This window comes from Mustelus asterias, unplaced genomic scaffold (assembly GCF_964213995.1).
Source record: "Mustelus asterias unplaced genomic scaffold, sMusAst1.hap1.1 HAP1_SCAFFOLD_42, whole genome shotgun sequence".
NCBI lineage: Eukaryota > Metazoa > Chordata > Chondrichthyes > Carcharhiniformes > Triakidae > Mustelus > Mustelus asterias.
In genome coordinates, this window is record NW_027590119.1 from 811,623 (window position 1) to 824,643 (window position 13,021).

General features: G+C 48.3%; 1 protein-coding gene across 1 annotated transcript; it reads right to left on the reverse strand.

The window, feature by feature from the left end:
• Positions 1-932: 932 nt before the first annotated feature.
• On the reverse strand, positions 933-6,007 carry LOC144482774 (uncharacterized). The gene is made up of 2 exons (XM_078201625.1): positions 5,889-6,007; positions 933-2,079 (listed from the first exon to the last, which is right to left on the reverse strand). Exon 2 carries the CDS (start codon positions 1,968-1,970, stop codon positions 933-935), a length of 1,038 nt encoding a protein of 345 aa, XP_078057751.1. The 5' UTR covers positions 1,971-2,079; positions 5,889-6,007.
• Between the last annotated feature and the right edge of the window lie 7,014 nt (positions 6,008-13,021).

A 13,021-nucleotide genomic window follows, 5' to 3' on the forward strand; every position in this document is an offset into this window, starting at 1 on the left:
GATTACTGAGATAGAGAGGGATAAGGTCATGGAGGAAATTAAAAATAAGGATGTGAATTTTAAAATCGAGGCATGACTTGACTTAAAGCCGGTGTAGGTCAGTAAGCAAGGCAGGGGTGGGGGGAGATGGGTGAATGGGATTTGGTGTGAGAAAGCCGGCAGGCAGCAGAGTTTTGGATGATCTCACGTTTCCATGTGGGAGTGGGGTGAATGTGAGAGGCTGCTCAGAAATGTACTGGAATCATCAAGTCTAAAGGAAACACAGGCATGGGTGAGGGTTTCAGCAGCAGATGAGCTGGGGTGGGGTGGAGATTGCTGACATTATGGAGATTGAAATATTTGGTATTAGTGATGGTGTGGATATGTGGTCAGAAACTCATCCTGTTGTTAAATCTGACACCAAGGTCTGAATTTTCCATCTGTCGGGCACACTCACACGGGAGAGCCTGGAAGTGGGTGCAATCGGCCCCGGAATGTGATTTCAGACTGGCCAATTAATGAGCAGTCAGTGTGAAATGCATGCTGGGAAAGGCTCAGTGCTGCCGGGGAGGGAGGGAAGGGGACGGGCACTGAGGAAAGCGAGGGTGCTGTTGGCATTTCCAATACGCTCCCTCAGGGGGACAGCTGCTGCGGATCCTGTCTCTCAGCTACTGACCTGTAAAAAATAAACTGCGATGGAGCTCCTCACACTTGTTGGGGGTGAGGATGGCAGAGACGGGGAGAGGGAGAACCTTTCAAAAGGAATTAACTTCTGTTAGTGATGTTAAAAAGACACAACACACTGTGTTTAACACAAAGCTGATTTATTTGACTCTTATCCAGAATATTTACACCTACAACCGGCCTGGTGTTTATTAACATCAGCAGGACCAGACTCCAGTGAATAATCTTCAGACCTGCAGGTGATTAACAGCAGAACCCAATCACTATAGTTACTTGTGGCCTTGCTGGTGTCTCAGCAGATGGGATGACTGAGTGAATCCCCTCCCACACACAGAGCAGGTGAATGGTTTCTCCTCGGTGTGAATGCGCCGGTGTTTCAGCAGATTGGATGAGTGATTGAATCCCTTCCCGCACTCAGAGCAGGTGAGCGGCCTCTCCCCAGTGTGAATTCTCTGGTGTACAGTGAGCTGAGATGATTTCCTGAATCCAGTCCCACAACGAGAGCATCTGAACGGTCTCTCGTCAGTGTGAATACGTTGATGGGTCACCAGTTCCCCAGAACTTTTAAAGCACTTCCCACAATCCAGGCATTTAAATGGTCTCTCGTCAGAGTGAACCCGTTGATGGGATGTCAGTTCCACAGAACTTTTAAAGCACTTCTCACAGTTCAGGCATTTAAAAGGTCTCTCATCAGTGTGAACTCGCAGATGCTTCAGTAGGTGAGATGACTGAGTGAATCCCTTCCCACACACAGAGCAGGTAAATGGTTTCTCCCCAGTGTGGATTCGCTGGTGTTTCAGCAGATCAGATAACTGAATGAATCCATTCCCACAATCGGAGCAGGTAAATGATCTCTCTCCAGTGTGAATTCGCTGATGTGTCATCAGGTGGGATGACTGAGTGAATCCCTTCCAACACACAGAGCAGGTGAATGGCCTTTCCCCAGTGTGACCACGTTGGTGTCCTAACAGATTGGATAACTGAGTGAATCCCTTCCCACACTCAGAACATGTGAATGGTCTCTCCCCATTGTGATCTCGCTGGTGTTTTAGCAGGCTGGATGACTGAGTGAATCCCTTCCCACACTGAGGGCAGGTGAATGGTCTCTCCCCAGTGTGACTGCGTCGATGAGTTTCCAGGTCAGATGGATAACTAAACGCTTTCCCACAATCCCCACATTTCCACAGCTTCTCCCCAGTGTGACTGTGCTTGTGTCTCGACAGGCCAGATGATCGACTGAAGCCTCGTCCACACACACAACACGTGTATGGTTTCTCCTCACTGTGAACAGTGCTTTTTCCTTCCATGTTTAATATTAAATGATATTCAAGTTACGATAAATGATACACCTCTGTCAGCTCCTGGTGTGATGTTTGGTTTCAGTTTCCTGACTGTAAATCCTCCTCTTCTAAAACCCTGTGAAATTGATTTAAAACAAAAAAACAGGAGTGAGAGAGAACCCACAAAAACACAAAGGCAGCTTGTGAAATTGAGCTGAATGAATCTGGTCATTTGTCTGATACTAATGAACAGTGCTGGATTATCATAAAAACCCAACTGATTCACTAATGTCCATCAGGGAAAGGAACTTACCACCCAGTCTGGGTCTGTCCAGACTCAGGCCTCTACTTAAGGAGAGTACAAGACAGTGGGAGAGAATGGGCAGTGATGCAAGAGGTGAGGTTGTGGGGGGATGGGGGAGGTGCTGGTGATGGCAGGAGGAGAGGTTGTGGGGGGGTGGGGGAGGTGCTGGTGATGGCAGGAGGAGAGATTGTGGGGGGGTGGGGGAGGTGCTGGTGATGGCAGGAGGAGAGGTTGTGGGGGGGTGGGGGAGGTGCTGGTGATGGCAGGAGGAGAGGTTGTGGGGGGGTGGGGGAGGTGCTGGTGATGGCAGGAGGAGAGGTTGTGGGGGGGTGGAGGAGGTGCTGGTGATGGCAGGAGGAGAGGTTGTGGGGGGGTGGGGGAGGTGCTGGTGATGGCAGGAGAGGTTGTGGGGGGATGGGGGAGGTGCTGGTGATGGCAGGAGGAGAGGTTGTGGGGGGATGGGGGAGGTGCTGGTGATGGCAGGAGGAGAGGTTGTGGGGGGATGGGGGAGGTGCTGGTGATGGCAGGAGGAGAGGTTGTGGGGGGATGGGGGAGGTGCTGGTGATGGCAGGAGGAGAGGTTGTGGGGGGATGGGGGAGGTGCTGGTGATGGCAGGAGGTGAGGTTGTGGGGGGGTGGGGGAGGTGCTGGTGATGGCAGGAGGAGAGGTTGTGGGGGGGGTGGGGGAGGTGCTGGTGATGGCAGGAGGAGAGGTTGTGGGGGGGTGGGGGAGGTGCTGGTGATGGCAGGAGGAGAGGTTGTGGGGGGATGGGGGAGGTGCTGGTGATGGCAGGAGGAGAGGTTGTGGGGGGATGGGGGAGGTGCTGGTGATGGCAGGAGGTGAGGTTGTGGGGGGGTGGGGGAGGTGCTGGTGATGGCAGGAGGAGAGGTTGTGGGGGGGTGGGGGAGGTGCTGGTGATGGCAGGAGGAGAGGTTGTGGGGGGATGGGGGAGGTGCTGGTGATGGCAGGAGGAGAGGTTGTGGGGGGATGGGGGAGGTGCTGGTGATGGCAGGAGGTGAGGTTGTGGGGGGATGGGGGAGGTGCTGGTGATGGCAGGAGGAGAGGTTGTGGGGGGATGGGGGAGGTGCTGGTGATGGCAGGAGGTGAGGTTGTGGGGGGGTGGGGGAGGTGCTGGTGATGGCAGGAGGAGAGGTTGTGGGGGGATGGGGGAGGTGCTGGTGATGGCAGGAGGAGAGGGATTTTACACATCTACAACTCAGCTGGAGCTTTGACAGAATCTCCCAAACCCTCAACTTCCACCACCTGGAAGGACCAGGATCACAAGTGTGAATCAACACCTCGAAATTCACCTTCAAGTCTCACACACTTGGGGATTTTCACAGTAACTTCATCGCAGTGTTAATATAAGCCTACTCGTGACATGATAAACTTTTTTAAAAAACTTTAAACACACTGTCCTGACTTGTCTGCCATCCAGTCCTGGATGAACAGACATTTTATATATTGGGAAGACTGAAGCCACTGGCTTCAGTCTTTGCTACAAACTTCACTCCCCAGCCACCGACTCCATCTCTCTCCCTGATAATTGTCCGAGGCTGAACATGATTGTTCACAACCATGGTGACATGTTTCACCTCAGGAATTAGGAGTCGGCCATTCGGTCCGTCAGGTCTTTCGCCTCTGTCACTGTTTCAAGTCTGGATGACCGTTCTCCAAACAGTCATTCAGACTCGAAACGTTGGCTCTATTCTCTCTCCAAAGATGCTGTCAGACATGCTGAGATTTTCCAGCACTTTGTTTTTTGTTAAACATTCACTTGATTGCAGTTTGCTGTGGGTAAATCCTCCCCTTTTAACCCATGTAAAATAAGTTTCCAAAACCCATCACTCTCAGTCCAGGATAGAAATTCACAACAATGTGTCTGCCTGCTTTCCGGCTCAGGATTACTTAAGCTGGGACACATTTTCATTGGAAGCAGATGAGAAAATGTTCACTAGGCTGACTCCTGTGATGAGGGGGTTTGGCTTCTGAGGAAAGGTGGAACAGGTTGAGTCTTTACCCATTGGAATTCAGAAGAATGAGAGGTGATCTTGGTGAAGCATATTAGATCCTGGGGGAGCTTGACCGGGTAGATTCTGAGAGGATGTTTCCCCTCATGGGGTAATATCGAATTATGGAACAGTTGAAAATAAGAGGTCTCTCAGTTTACACCATGAGGAGAAACGTATTCTCTATGAAGATCATTAGTCTTTGGAAATCCCTTCTCCAGTAAGTAGGAGGCTTGGCCATTGAATACATTTAAGGCTGTGTTAAGCTCATAAGATATTGGAGCAGAATTAGGCCATTCGGCCCATCGAGTCTGCTCCGCCATTCGACCATGGCTGATATGCTCCTCATTCCCATTTTCCTGCCTTCTCCCCATAACCAATTAAAAATCTGTCTAACTCCTCCTTAAATTTACTCACTGTCCCAGCATCCACCGCACTTCAGGGTAGCGAATTCCAGATTCACAACCCTTTGGGAGAAGTAGTTTCTCCTCAACTCTGTTTTAAATTTGCTGCCCCTTATCCTAAGACTATAAGCTCTTGTCCTAGAATGCCCCACAAGAGGAAGCATCCGCTCCACGTCTACTTTATCCATACCTTTTATCATCTTGTACACCTCAATTTGATCTCCCCTCATTCTTCTAAATTCCAGAGAGTATAGGCCTATATCTCTTCATACGACAAACCCGTCATCTCTGGAATCAATCTAGTGAACCTCCCCTGAACTGCCTCCAATGCCACGACATCTTTCCTCAAATAAAGGGACCAAAACTATGCACAATACTTCAGGTGTGGTCTCACCAATGCCTTGTATAGTTCCTTACATTTATATTCTAATCCTTTAGCTATAAATGCCAACATTCCATTCACTTTCTTTACAATCTGCTGTTCCTGCATGCTGGTTTCCTGTGACTGGTGAATGAGGACACCCAGATCCTTCTGCACTGGAGCACCCCGAAGTCGCTCCCCATTTAGATAATAAATCGCCTTCCCAACACTCCAGCCCAGGCAACATGCTGGTGACTCTCCTCTGCACTCTTTCCAGTGCAATCACATCCTTCCTATCGTGTTCCTCAGTGTTCCTCTGTCTGTCTGATTCTGTCAGTTGATGTTTCTGAGATTCACCTTGGGACACTCTCCTACATTAAAGTTCTGATATAAATGAAAGTTATTTTTAAATCACATTGTAACAGATTGGGGAAGTCAGGATTAAAACAATATCTGGGTAAATGGAGTTTGGTCACAGATCAGCCGTGACCCCAGTCAATAAGAGAACAGGCTCAAGGGGGATAAATGATTTCCTCCTGTTCCCAATAAACTTGGGCTCAAACACCAGCTGATGAATGGAAAGTGATGGGAGAACTGGGGGGGAAGACACTTCACCAGGAACCAGCGATGGAGCAGAGTTAAAGAGTAGGACAGTCCTGTGGACAGACTACTCAGGAAATGGAATAGATTGTTCAGCCCTTCAAGTCTGCTCTGTTATTCAATTAGACCCTGGTTGATCCATTAGTCTATCTGAACTTGAACAAATACCTGAATTGTTAACTCAAGCTGGTTACAGCAATTATTAACAGCAGCAGAAACACACCATAGCTATCAGAATGCACATGGGTCAGTGCAGGATGTGATTACCTGTTCAATAACTGGGGAATCTGCCTCCAGAAGACTTGTGAACTCGCTGGTGTCTCATTAGGTTTTGTGACTGAGCGAATCTGTTCCCACATATGGAGCAGGTGAACGGCCTCTCCCCGGTGTGAACTCGCTGGTGTATCAGGAGATCAGATGAGTTAGTGAATCCCTTCCCACACACGGAGCAGGTGAAAGGCCTTTCCCCAGTGTGAGCACGCTTGTGTTTCAGCAGGTGAGATGAACTGCTGAATCCCTTCATACACACAGAGCAGGTGAATGGCCGCTCCCCAGTGTGAAGTCGCTGGTGAGTGCGAAGGTTGAACATTCGACTAAAACTCTTTCCACACACGGTGCAGATGAACAGACTCTTCCCAGTGTGACTGCGCTGATGAGCTTCCAGCTGGGATGGAGAACTGAATTCCTTCCCACAGTCCCCACATTTCCATGGGTTCTCTATGGTGTAGATGTCCTCGTGTCTCTCCAGGTTGGATGATTTAGTGTGTGTATATTTCAAATATCCTGTAAAAGGAGTTTAGAAACATCATGATCAATACAAGATAGAAATTCAGAACAGACATTTCTACTTTCTGTGGAACATCGTTTCCTCACTTGTTCCTGTGAAGCAGTAAATCCTCATCCTGAACACTTTCCCCCCTCCCTGTCCTGCAACCAACTCCCACATTGAACAACCATCTCATATTTCAATGGATTGTCCCGTGTTTGAGTCCAGTGTGCCAGGCTGCATGGCGTATGGGCGCTGTTTCACCCGTAAGATGGATCTGTGCAGCACCCTCTTCCAACTGTTCTGGCTGCCAACCAGCCCCTGTCCACCCACGCAGTTCCAGCAGCACCGCACACAATACTGCTCACCTGCTCCAACAGACTCATGAAGGATGTCCTTTCATTTTCTCAGAGAGTTGGTCAGCCTGGCAAACCCAGTGTGAAATATCTTCACAAATCTTTTCTCCCACCCTCTGTCTCGGTGCTTTTCCAGTCACACTGATGTTTGAAATCTTTTCCCACAGACAGAACAGAGAAACATTTCTCCTCCCGCATTCAAAGGTTGAGAGTGTTCATGTGCTGATAAATCGAGCAACTGTGAAATATTAGTAAGAATTTTGATTTGAGTTTCCTGTCTGTAAAACTTCCACTTCAAATATTCTGCAAAAGAAGTTTACAAAATCACTGTCAGTATAGGAAAAAAAATCAAAACAGACAATTCTTGTTTCTCTGGATCATTTTTTCCTCCCTTGTTCCCCCAAATCTGTAAATCCCCGTCCCACACACTCTCCCTCCTCCCTGGGCTGAAATCCAAACCCATCTCACCATTTCTTTCCTCCACTCCCAGTTTTCTCCCTCCCTCTCCTCTGGGTTCAGTTCTCCAGCTCCTGTCTGCAGACTGATGGATCTTATTGGGAGTGTTGGGGTCTCCAGCGGGTGTTTGTGAATCCTCCCCGCCCACCTCCCAGGGTTTCCTTCCTTCCCAGAGATCAGAGTCCTCATTGATTTGAGGCCAAAGTGTAACCTCTTATTTATTGTCCCCCTCCCCCATCCTCTGATGTGAACCATCCTCCAGTGGCTGAGCCAGGATGGGGCCGTTAACCTGGGCCTGTTCCCGGGAGGGAGGGAGGGAGAAGCCCCGCAGCTGCAAACCAGGGAGCTGACAATGATTCTGAAGGGTTTGCGGATCCACAAAGTGTTTCCAAATCCTCGCAGCCACCGCCTAACGCTGACTCCGCTTCTCCGGGACAAAGGACTCTCGCTCCCGAGGAGAACAAAGGAATTGCGCATGCTCCACATTCAGATCGCGTGTCCGGCCTCATCAGCCTGACCAGATCACAATGACGGCAGCTCCGGACCAATAGGAGGAGGAGGGCGGGTCTGGAGGACCGCGGGGGAGCAGTTGGTCCTCCAACCATTCAGGGTGAAAGAGGGGCTCCGACTGAAGCATGCGCATTACGGGTAATGGCGACGGCGAATGCTTATTACCTGGGATCCATAATTTGTCAGCGGAAAATCGCCGATCGGTGGGTACGATTGAACCGGCGAGTGGACGGGAAGGCTTCGTAAACAGGTTGTGTGGATCTGTGAACTCCCCCCAAAATTCTCCTGTTACATCGAGCGGGTCAAAGATCCCTGAGACCGGCCCGTGCATTAACGGCCTCCATCTTTATTGGGGGCAATGTGCGACAGTGCGCATGGGTGATCGCCATCTTTGTAGGGGGCAATATTGTCAATGACTGGGAGGGGCTTGTTCCCCATTGTTCAGAATGGAGACAACTTGTCCATCAAACTGCATCAACCCTCTGAGTCCCAATGTCTTATTGATGAGGCAGAGCGGTGGCAGAGAAGGAAAGAAATCACAAGATGCTTTATAAATATTTTAAGGGCAAGAAGGTAATCAGGGAAAGAGTAGGTTGGTAGGTTAGGAATTAATTGCCCATTCGGCAACCTGGGTGTGGAGCCGGAAGATGTATTTGAAGCATTAAAGGAGTATTTTGCATCTGTGTTCACTGTGTGGAAGGACAATGTTGGTACAGAAAGCAGGGACGGGCGTGTGATAGAATTGAACAGATTGTCATTTGTGGTGTGGTAAATAGCGAGGAGGACAACCTTGGATTGCAGGGTGATAGAGACAGGCTGGTCAGGTGGGCAGAACAGTGGCAAATGGAACTTAACCCTGAAAAGTATGAAGTGATTAATTTTGCGAGGATAAGGCCAGGGAATATAAAGGACCAGAGGGACATTGGGGAGCATTCCCAATTATCCCTGAAGCCAGCAGGACAGGTAGATAAGGTGGTTATGTTGGAGCTGTATAAACACTTGTTACTCATAACTCGAGTCCTGTGTGCTGTTCTGTTTAGAACGCTATAGGAAGGATGTGATTGCATCAGAGAGAGTGCAGAGGAGATTCACCAGGATGTTGCCTGGGCTGGACCATTTCAACTATGAAGAGTGGCTGGTTAGGCTGAGGTTGTTTTCCTTAGAGCAGAGAAGGCTGAGGGGGTGACCTGACTGAGGTGTACAAGATTATGAGGAATATAAATCAGGTAAATTGAAAGGAACTTTTCCCCTTAGTAGAGGGGTCAATAACCAGGGAGATAGATTTAAGTTAAGGGGCAGGAGGTTTAGAGTGGAGTGGAGGAATAACCTTTCATGCAGAGGGTGATGGGAATCTGGAACTCTCTGTCTGAAAGGGTGGTGGAGGCAAAAACCCTCACAATATTTAAGAAGCATTTAGATGAGCAGGTGAAACACCATAGTATTCAAGGCTATGAACCAATTACTGGAAATGGGATTAGGATAGATAGGTGCTTGCTGGCTGGCACAGACATGATGGGCCAAAGGGCCTCTTTCTGCACTGTAGAACTGTATGATGCTAAATGGAGGGAATTTCTGTGCATCCAGAATAAGATGCCAGATAAGTCAGGGTGATGTGTGACTTGAAGGGAATTTTGGAGGGATGATGTTCACATACACCGACTACCCTGGTCCTCCTCGGTGCTGGAGGTTGGTTTATTTGTAAGTAAATAAAATTCCCTCCCGTCACCCCATGCCGCTCCACTTCTCACCCTCTCCCTCCCCTCCCATCGAGAAGAGCCTGGTGTAAGTCCAGACAAGGTGGTAGGTTCCCCTACCAGTGAACCAGTTGAGTTTTTCACAACAATGTCAGTTTTCATGGTCACATTTTTCTCGTATCTGCCCCACAAATGACCAAATTTGTTCAGCTCAATTTCACAGCCTGCTTTTGCGGCTTGTCTCTCATTCCCTTTTCTCTGTTTTGAAATAATTTCACATGGCAATTGGAAGGAAGGATTTGCAGTTGGAAAACTCAAACTAAACATCCCATCAGAATCTGATGGAGTCACTCAATTTATCCAAACCTGAAATCATTGTGTTGTAAACATGGAAGGAGAAAGTACCATTCACAGTGGGGAGAAACCGTCCGTGTGTTGTGTGGAAACTCATCAGTGCGTTCCCACTGGGGAGAGGCCATTTACCTGCGCCGAGTGTGGGAAGAGCTTCGCAAATTCAACCAACCTGCTGAGACACCAGCTCGTTCACACCGGGGAGAGACCGTTCACCTGCACTGAATGTGGGAAGGGATTCACTCATTCATCATATCTGTTGAGACACCAACCAGTTCACACTGCAGAGAGACCTTTTAAATACACAGACTGTGGGAAAGGCTACAAAAGTTCTGGGGAACCGATACGCCATCAACATGTTTCACACTGACACGAGACCGTTCAGGTGCTCTCACTGTGGGAGTAGGTTCACACAATCATCCGACCTCACTGTACACCAGCGGATTCACACTGGGGAGAGGCCGATCACCTGCAAAGAGTGTGGGAAGGGATTTGCTCAGATGTCCACTCTGCTGACACACCAGTGGATTCACACTGGGAAGAGACCATTCACCTGCCCTGTGTGTGGGAAGGGATTCATTAATTCATCCAACTTGCTGAGGCACCAACACGTTCACACTGGGGAGAGGCCGTTCACTTGCACGGAGTGTGGGAAGGGATTCACTAATTCATCCCACCTGCTGACGCACCAGCAAGTTCACACTGACGAGATTGAACTGCGGGAAGTGCAACAAAAGTTCGAGGGAACTGCTGTCCCATCAACAAATCCACACTGACTAGAGATGATTCAAGTGTTGTCATTTTTGGTCTGAGTTCAGGTAATCTCATCTCACTGTACACCAGTGGATTGACACTGAGGAGAGAATGTTCACTTCCTCTGAATGTGGGAAAGGAGTCACTCATTCGTCCCATCCGCTGAGATCCAGTGATTTCAGAAATAAATCAGAAATACACTGATTGTATTTTACTTTTAATCACAGCCAGTACTGAATCATATTTTTTGGGGTCTGTTTCTACTACTGATGATAAACTCCAGGCCAGTTATGTTTTTAATCTTCTGGTTAAAAGTTAAATAAATCAGCTTTATGTTAAGCTGAGTGTCAATCTTTTTGATATCTACAACATGTTAGGAGGTTTTGAGGTGCTCTGCCCATTCCCTCTTTCCTGCATCCTCATACCCAATAACAAGTGTAAGCAGCTCATATAACTTCAAGATTGTGAACACTCAATGAACAACCTCCACTATTTCCAACAGCCCACCAGAAAAAACCTGCCTCTAAAGTTCCTCATTGACTGAGCCCTGACACGGTAGCACAGTGGTTCGCACTGCTGCTTCACAGCTCCAGGGACCTGGGTTCGATTCCCAGCTTGGGTCACTGCCTGTGTGGAGTTTGCACATTCTCCTCGTGTCTGCGTGGGTTTCCTCCGGGTGCTCCGGTTTCCTCCCACAGTCCAAAGATGTGCGGGTTAGGTTGATTGGCCATGCTAAAATTGCCCCTTAGTGTCCTGAGATGTGTAGATTAGAGGGATTAGCGGGTAAAATATGTAGGGATATGGGGGTAGGGCCTGGGTGGGATTGTGGTCGGTGCAGACTTGATGGGCCGAATGGCCTCTTTCTGTACTGTAGGGTTTCTATGATTTCTATGAACCTGCATCTTCCTCTGGGTTTTCTCACCATTTAATTGGGACCGTCAATGGTGGTGTTTTTACCCATCATTCCCCTGGTTGAGACCCCTATCCACAGCACAGGAGAGCAGTGGGCAGGCCTGGTTCTGCCCTGTCTTTGGAACATCCACAGTGTCAGCCATGATTATGAACAGACACTTTTCTCTCGGATCCACGATGGGTAAAGGGGGGATGGCGGGCGCAATGGATCTGTGGGTGGACGAGATTCTCCGGAAACACGTTGTGTAAATCGCAGACCCCAAATGAGGAGCTACCGAGTGGACACGAGTGGATTTATCCTGGTGACAAAGCTGGAGCAGGAGGAGAGAATGTTGTGAATTTCTATCCTGGATGGATTTCGGGAACTCCTTTTACAGGGGGTTAGAAGAGGAGGATTTACACACGGCAATCTCAAAATAAAGGTTCATCTCTACAGGATGGTACAGTGGTTAGCACTGCTGCCTCACTGTCTGTGAGGAGTTTGCACATTCCACCTGTGACTTTAGGGGTTTTCTCCAGGTGCTCTGCTTTCCTCCCACAGTCAAAAGATGTGCAGGTTAGAGGATTAGCGGGGTAAATGTGTGCAGTTGCTGGCGGTGGGCCTGTGTAAGATACTCTTTTGCAGAGTCAGTGCAGACTCGATGGGCTGAATGGCCTCCTTCTACACTGTAGGGGATTCTATGATTCTTTGGATACAGGTCTTCAAATGGGATGGACAGGTAGATATGGACAGAATGTTTCCACTGAGACATGAATACACAGTAAATAGTAGTAAATCCAATCACTAAAACCCAGACACCAAATCCAGGGACCACTTACACCCAGACACCAAATCCAGAGACCACTAACATTGAGACACCAAATCCAGGGACCACTGACACCATGACACCAAATACAGGGACCACCTATACCGGAACACCAAACCCAGGGACCACTTACACTGAGACGTCAAATCCAAGGACCACTTACACCGAGATACCAAATCCATGAGATCATTTACACTGAGACAGCAAATTTAAGCAACAATAAAAGGACATCTATGCAAGCAGCCAATGCCACAATAAAATAAAGCTGCCTACAAACTGCGGAGAACATGTTTTAAAAAAATACATTTCTTAAAGGCACATTAGCGTCACTTTCTTGAAAACATAAAGGGTGCAATCTTCCCCAACAAAAATTCTATTTGTCAAAAGAGTCTGACGAGTTTGACTGCAATCTTCCCAAACTCTGTCGATTTCTTTAGCAATTGGGAGATTTGTGTCGGTGGGGAGGGGTGTAGAGCTTTTGCATGCCAGGGAAACCATCAAAATCAACGATGACAATTGAAAAGATCAGAACATTTCAAAGGCTCTCACATGCAGTACGTGTGGTGGAGTTTTAATAAACAAGATTCCAAGAGAGTTGATTGATCCAGAAAATAACAGATTTCTTCTGCAATATAATTCTACAATGGGTGGTTCACAGGAACTCCAGATGTGTGCAAAGTGAAATATTACAGGTCAATTTGTCACACCCAAACAGAACACTCAAACAGAACAAGCTTGTGGTTTCTTTTCTTCTTCTCCTGTCTGGGAGAAGAAGCAAAAACCGTGTTAGATACTA

Coding starts and splice junctions, on each gene's coding strand:
- LOC144482774 (XM_078201625.1), bottom strand. CDS start 1,970: ATGGAAGGAAAAAGCACTGTTCACAGTGAGGAGAAACCATACACGTGT.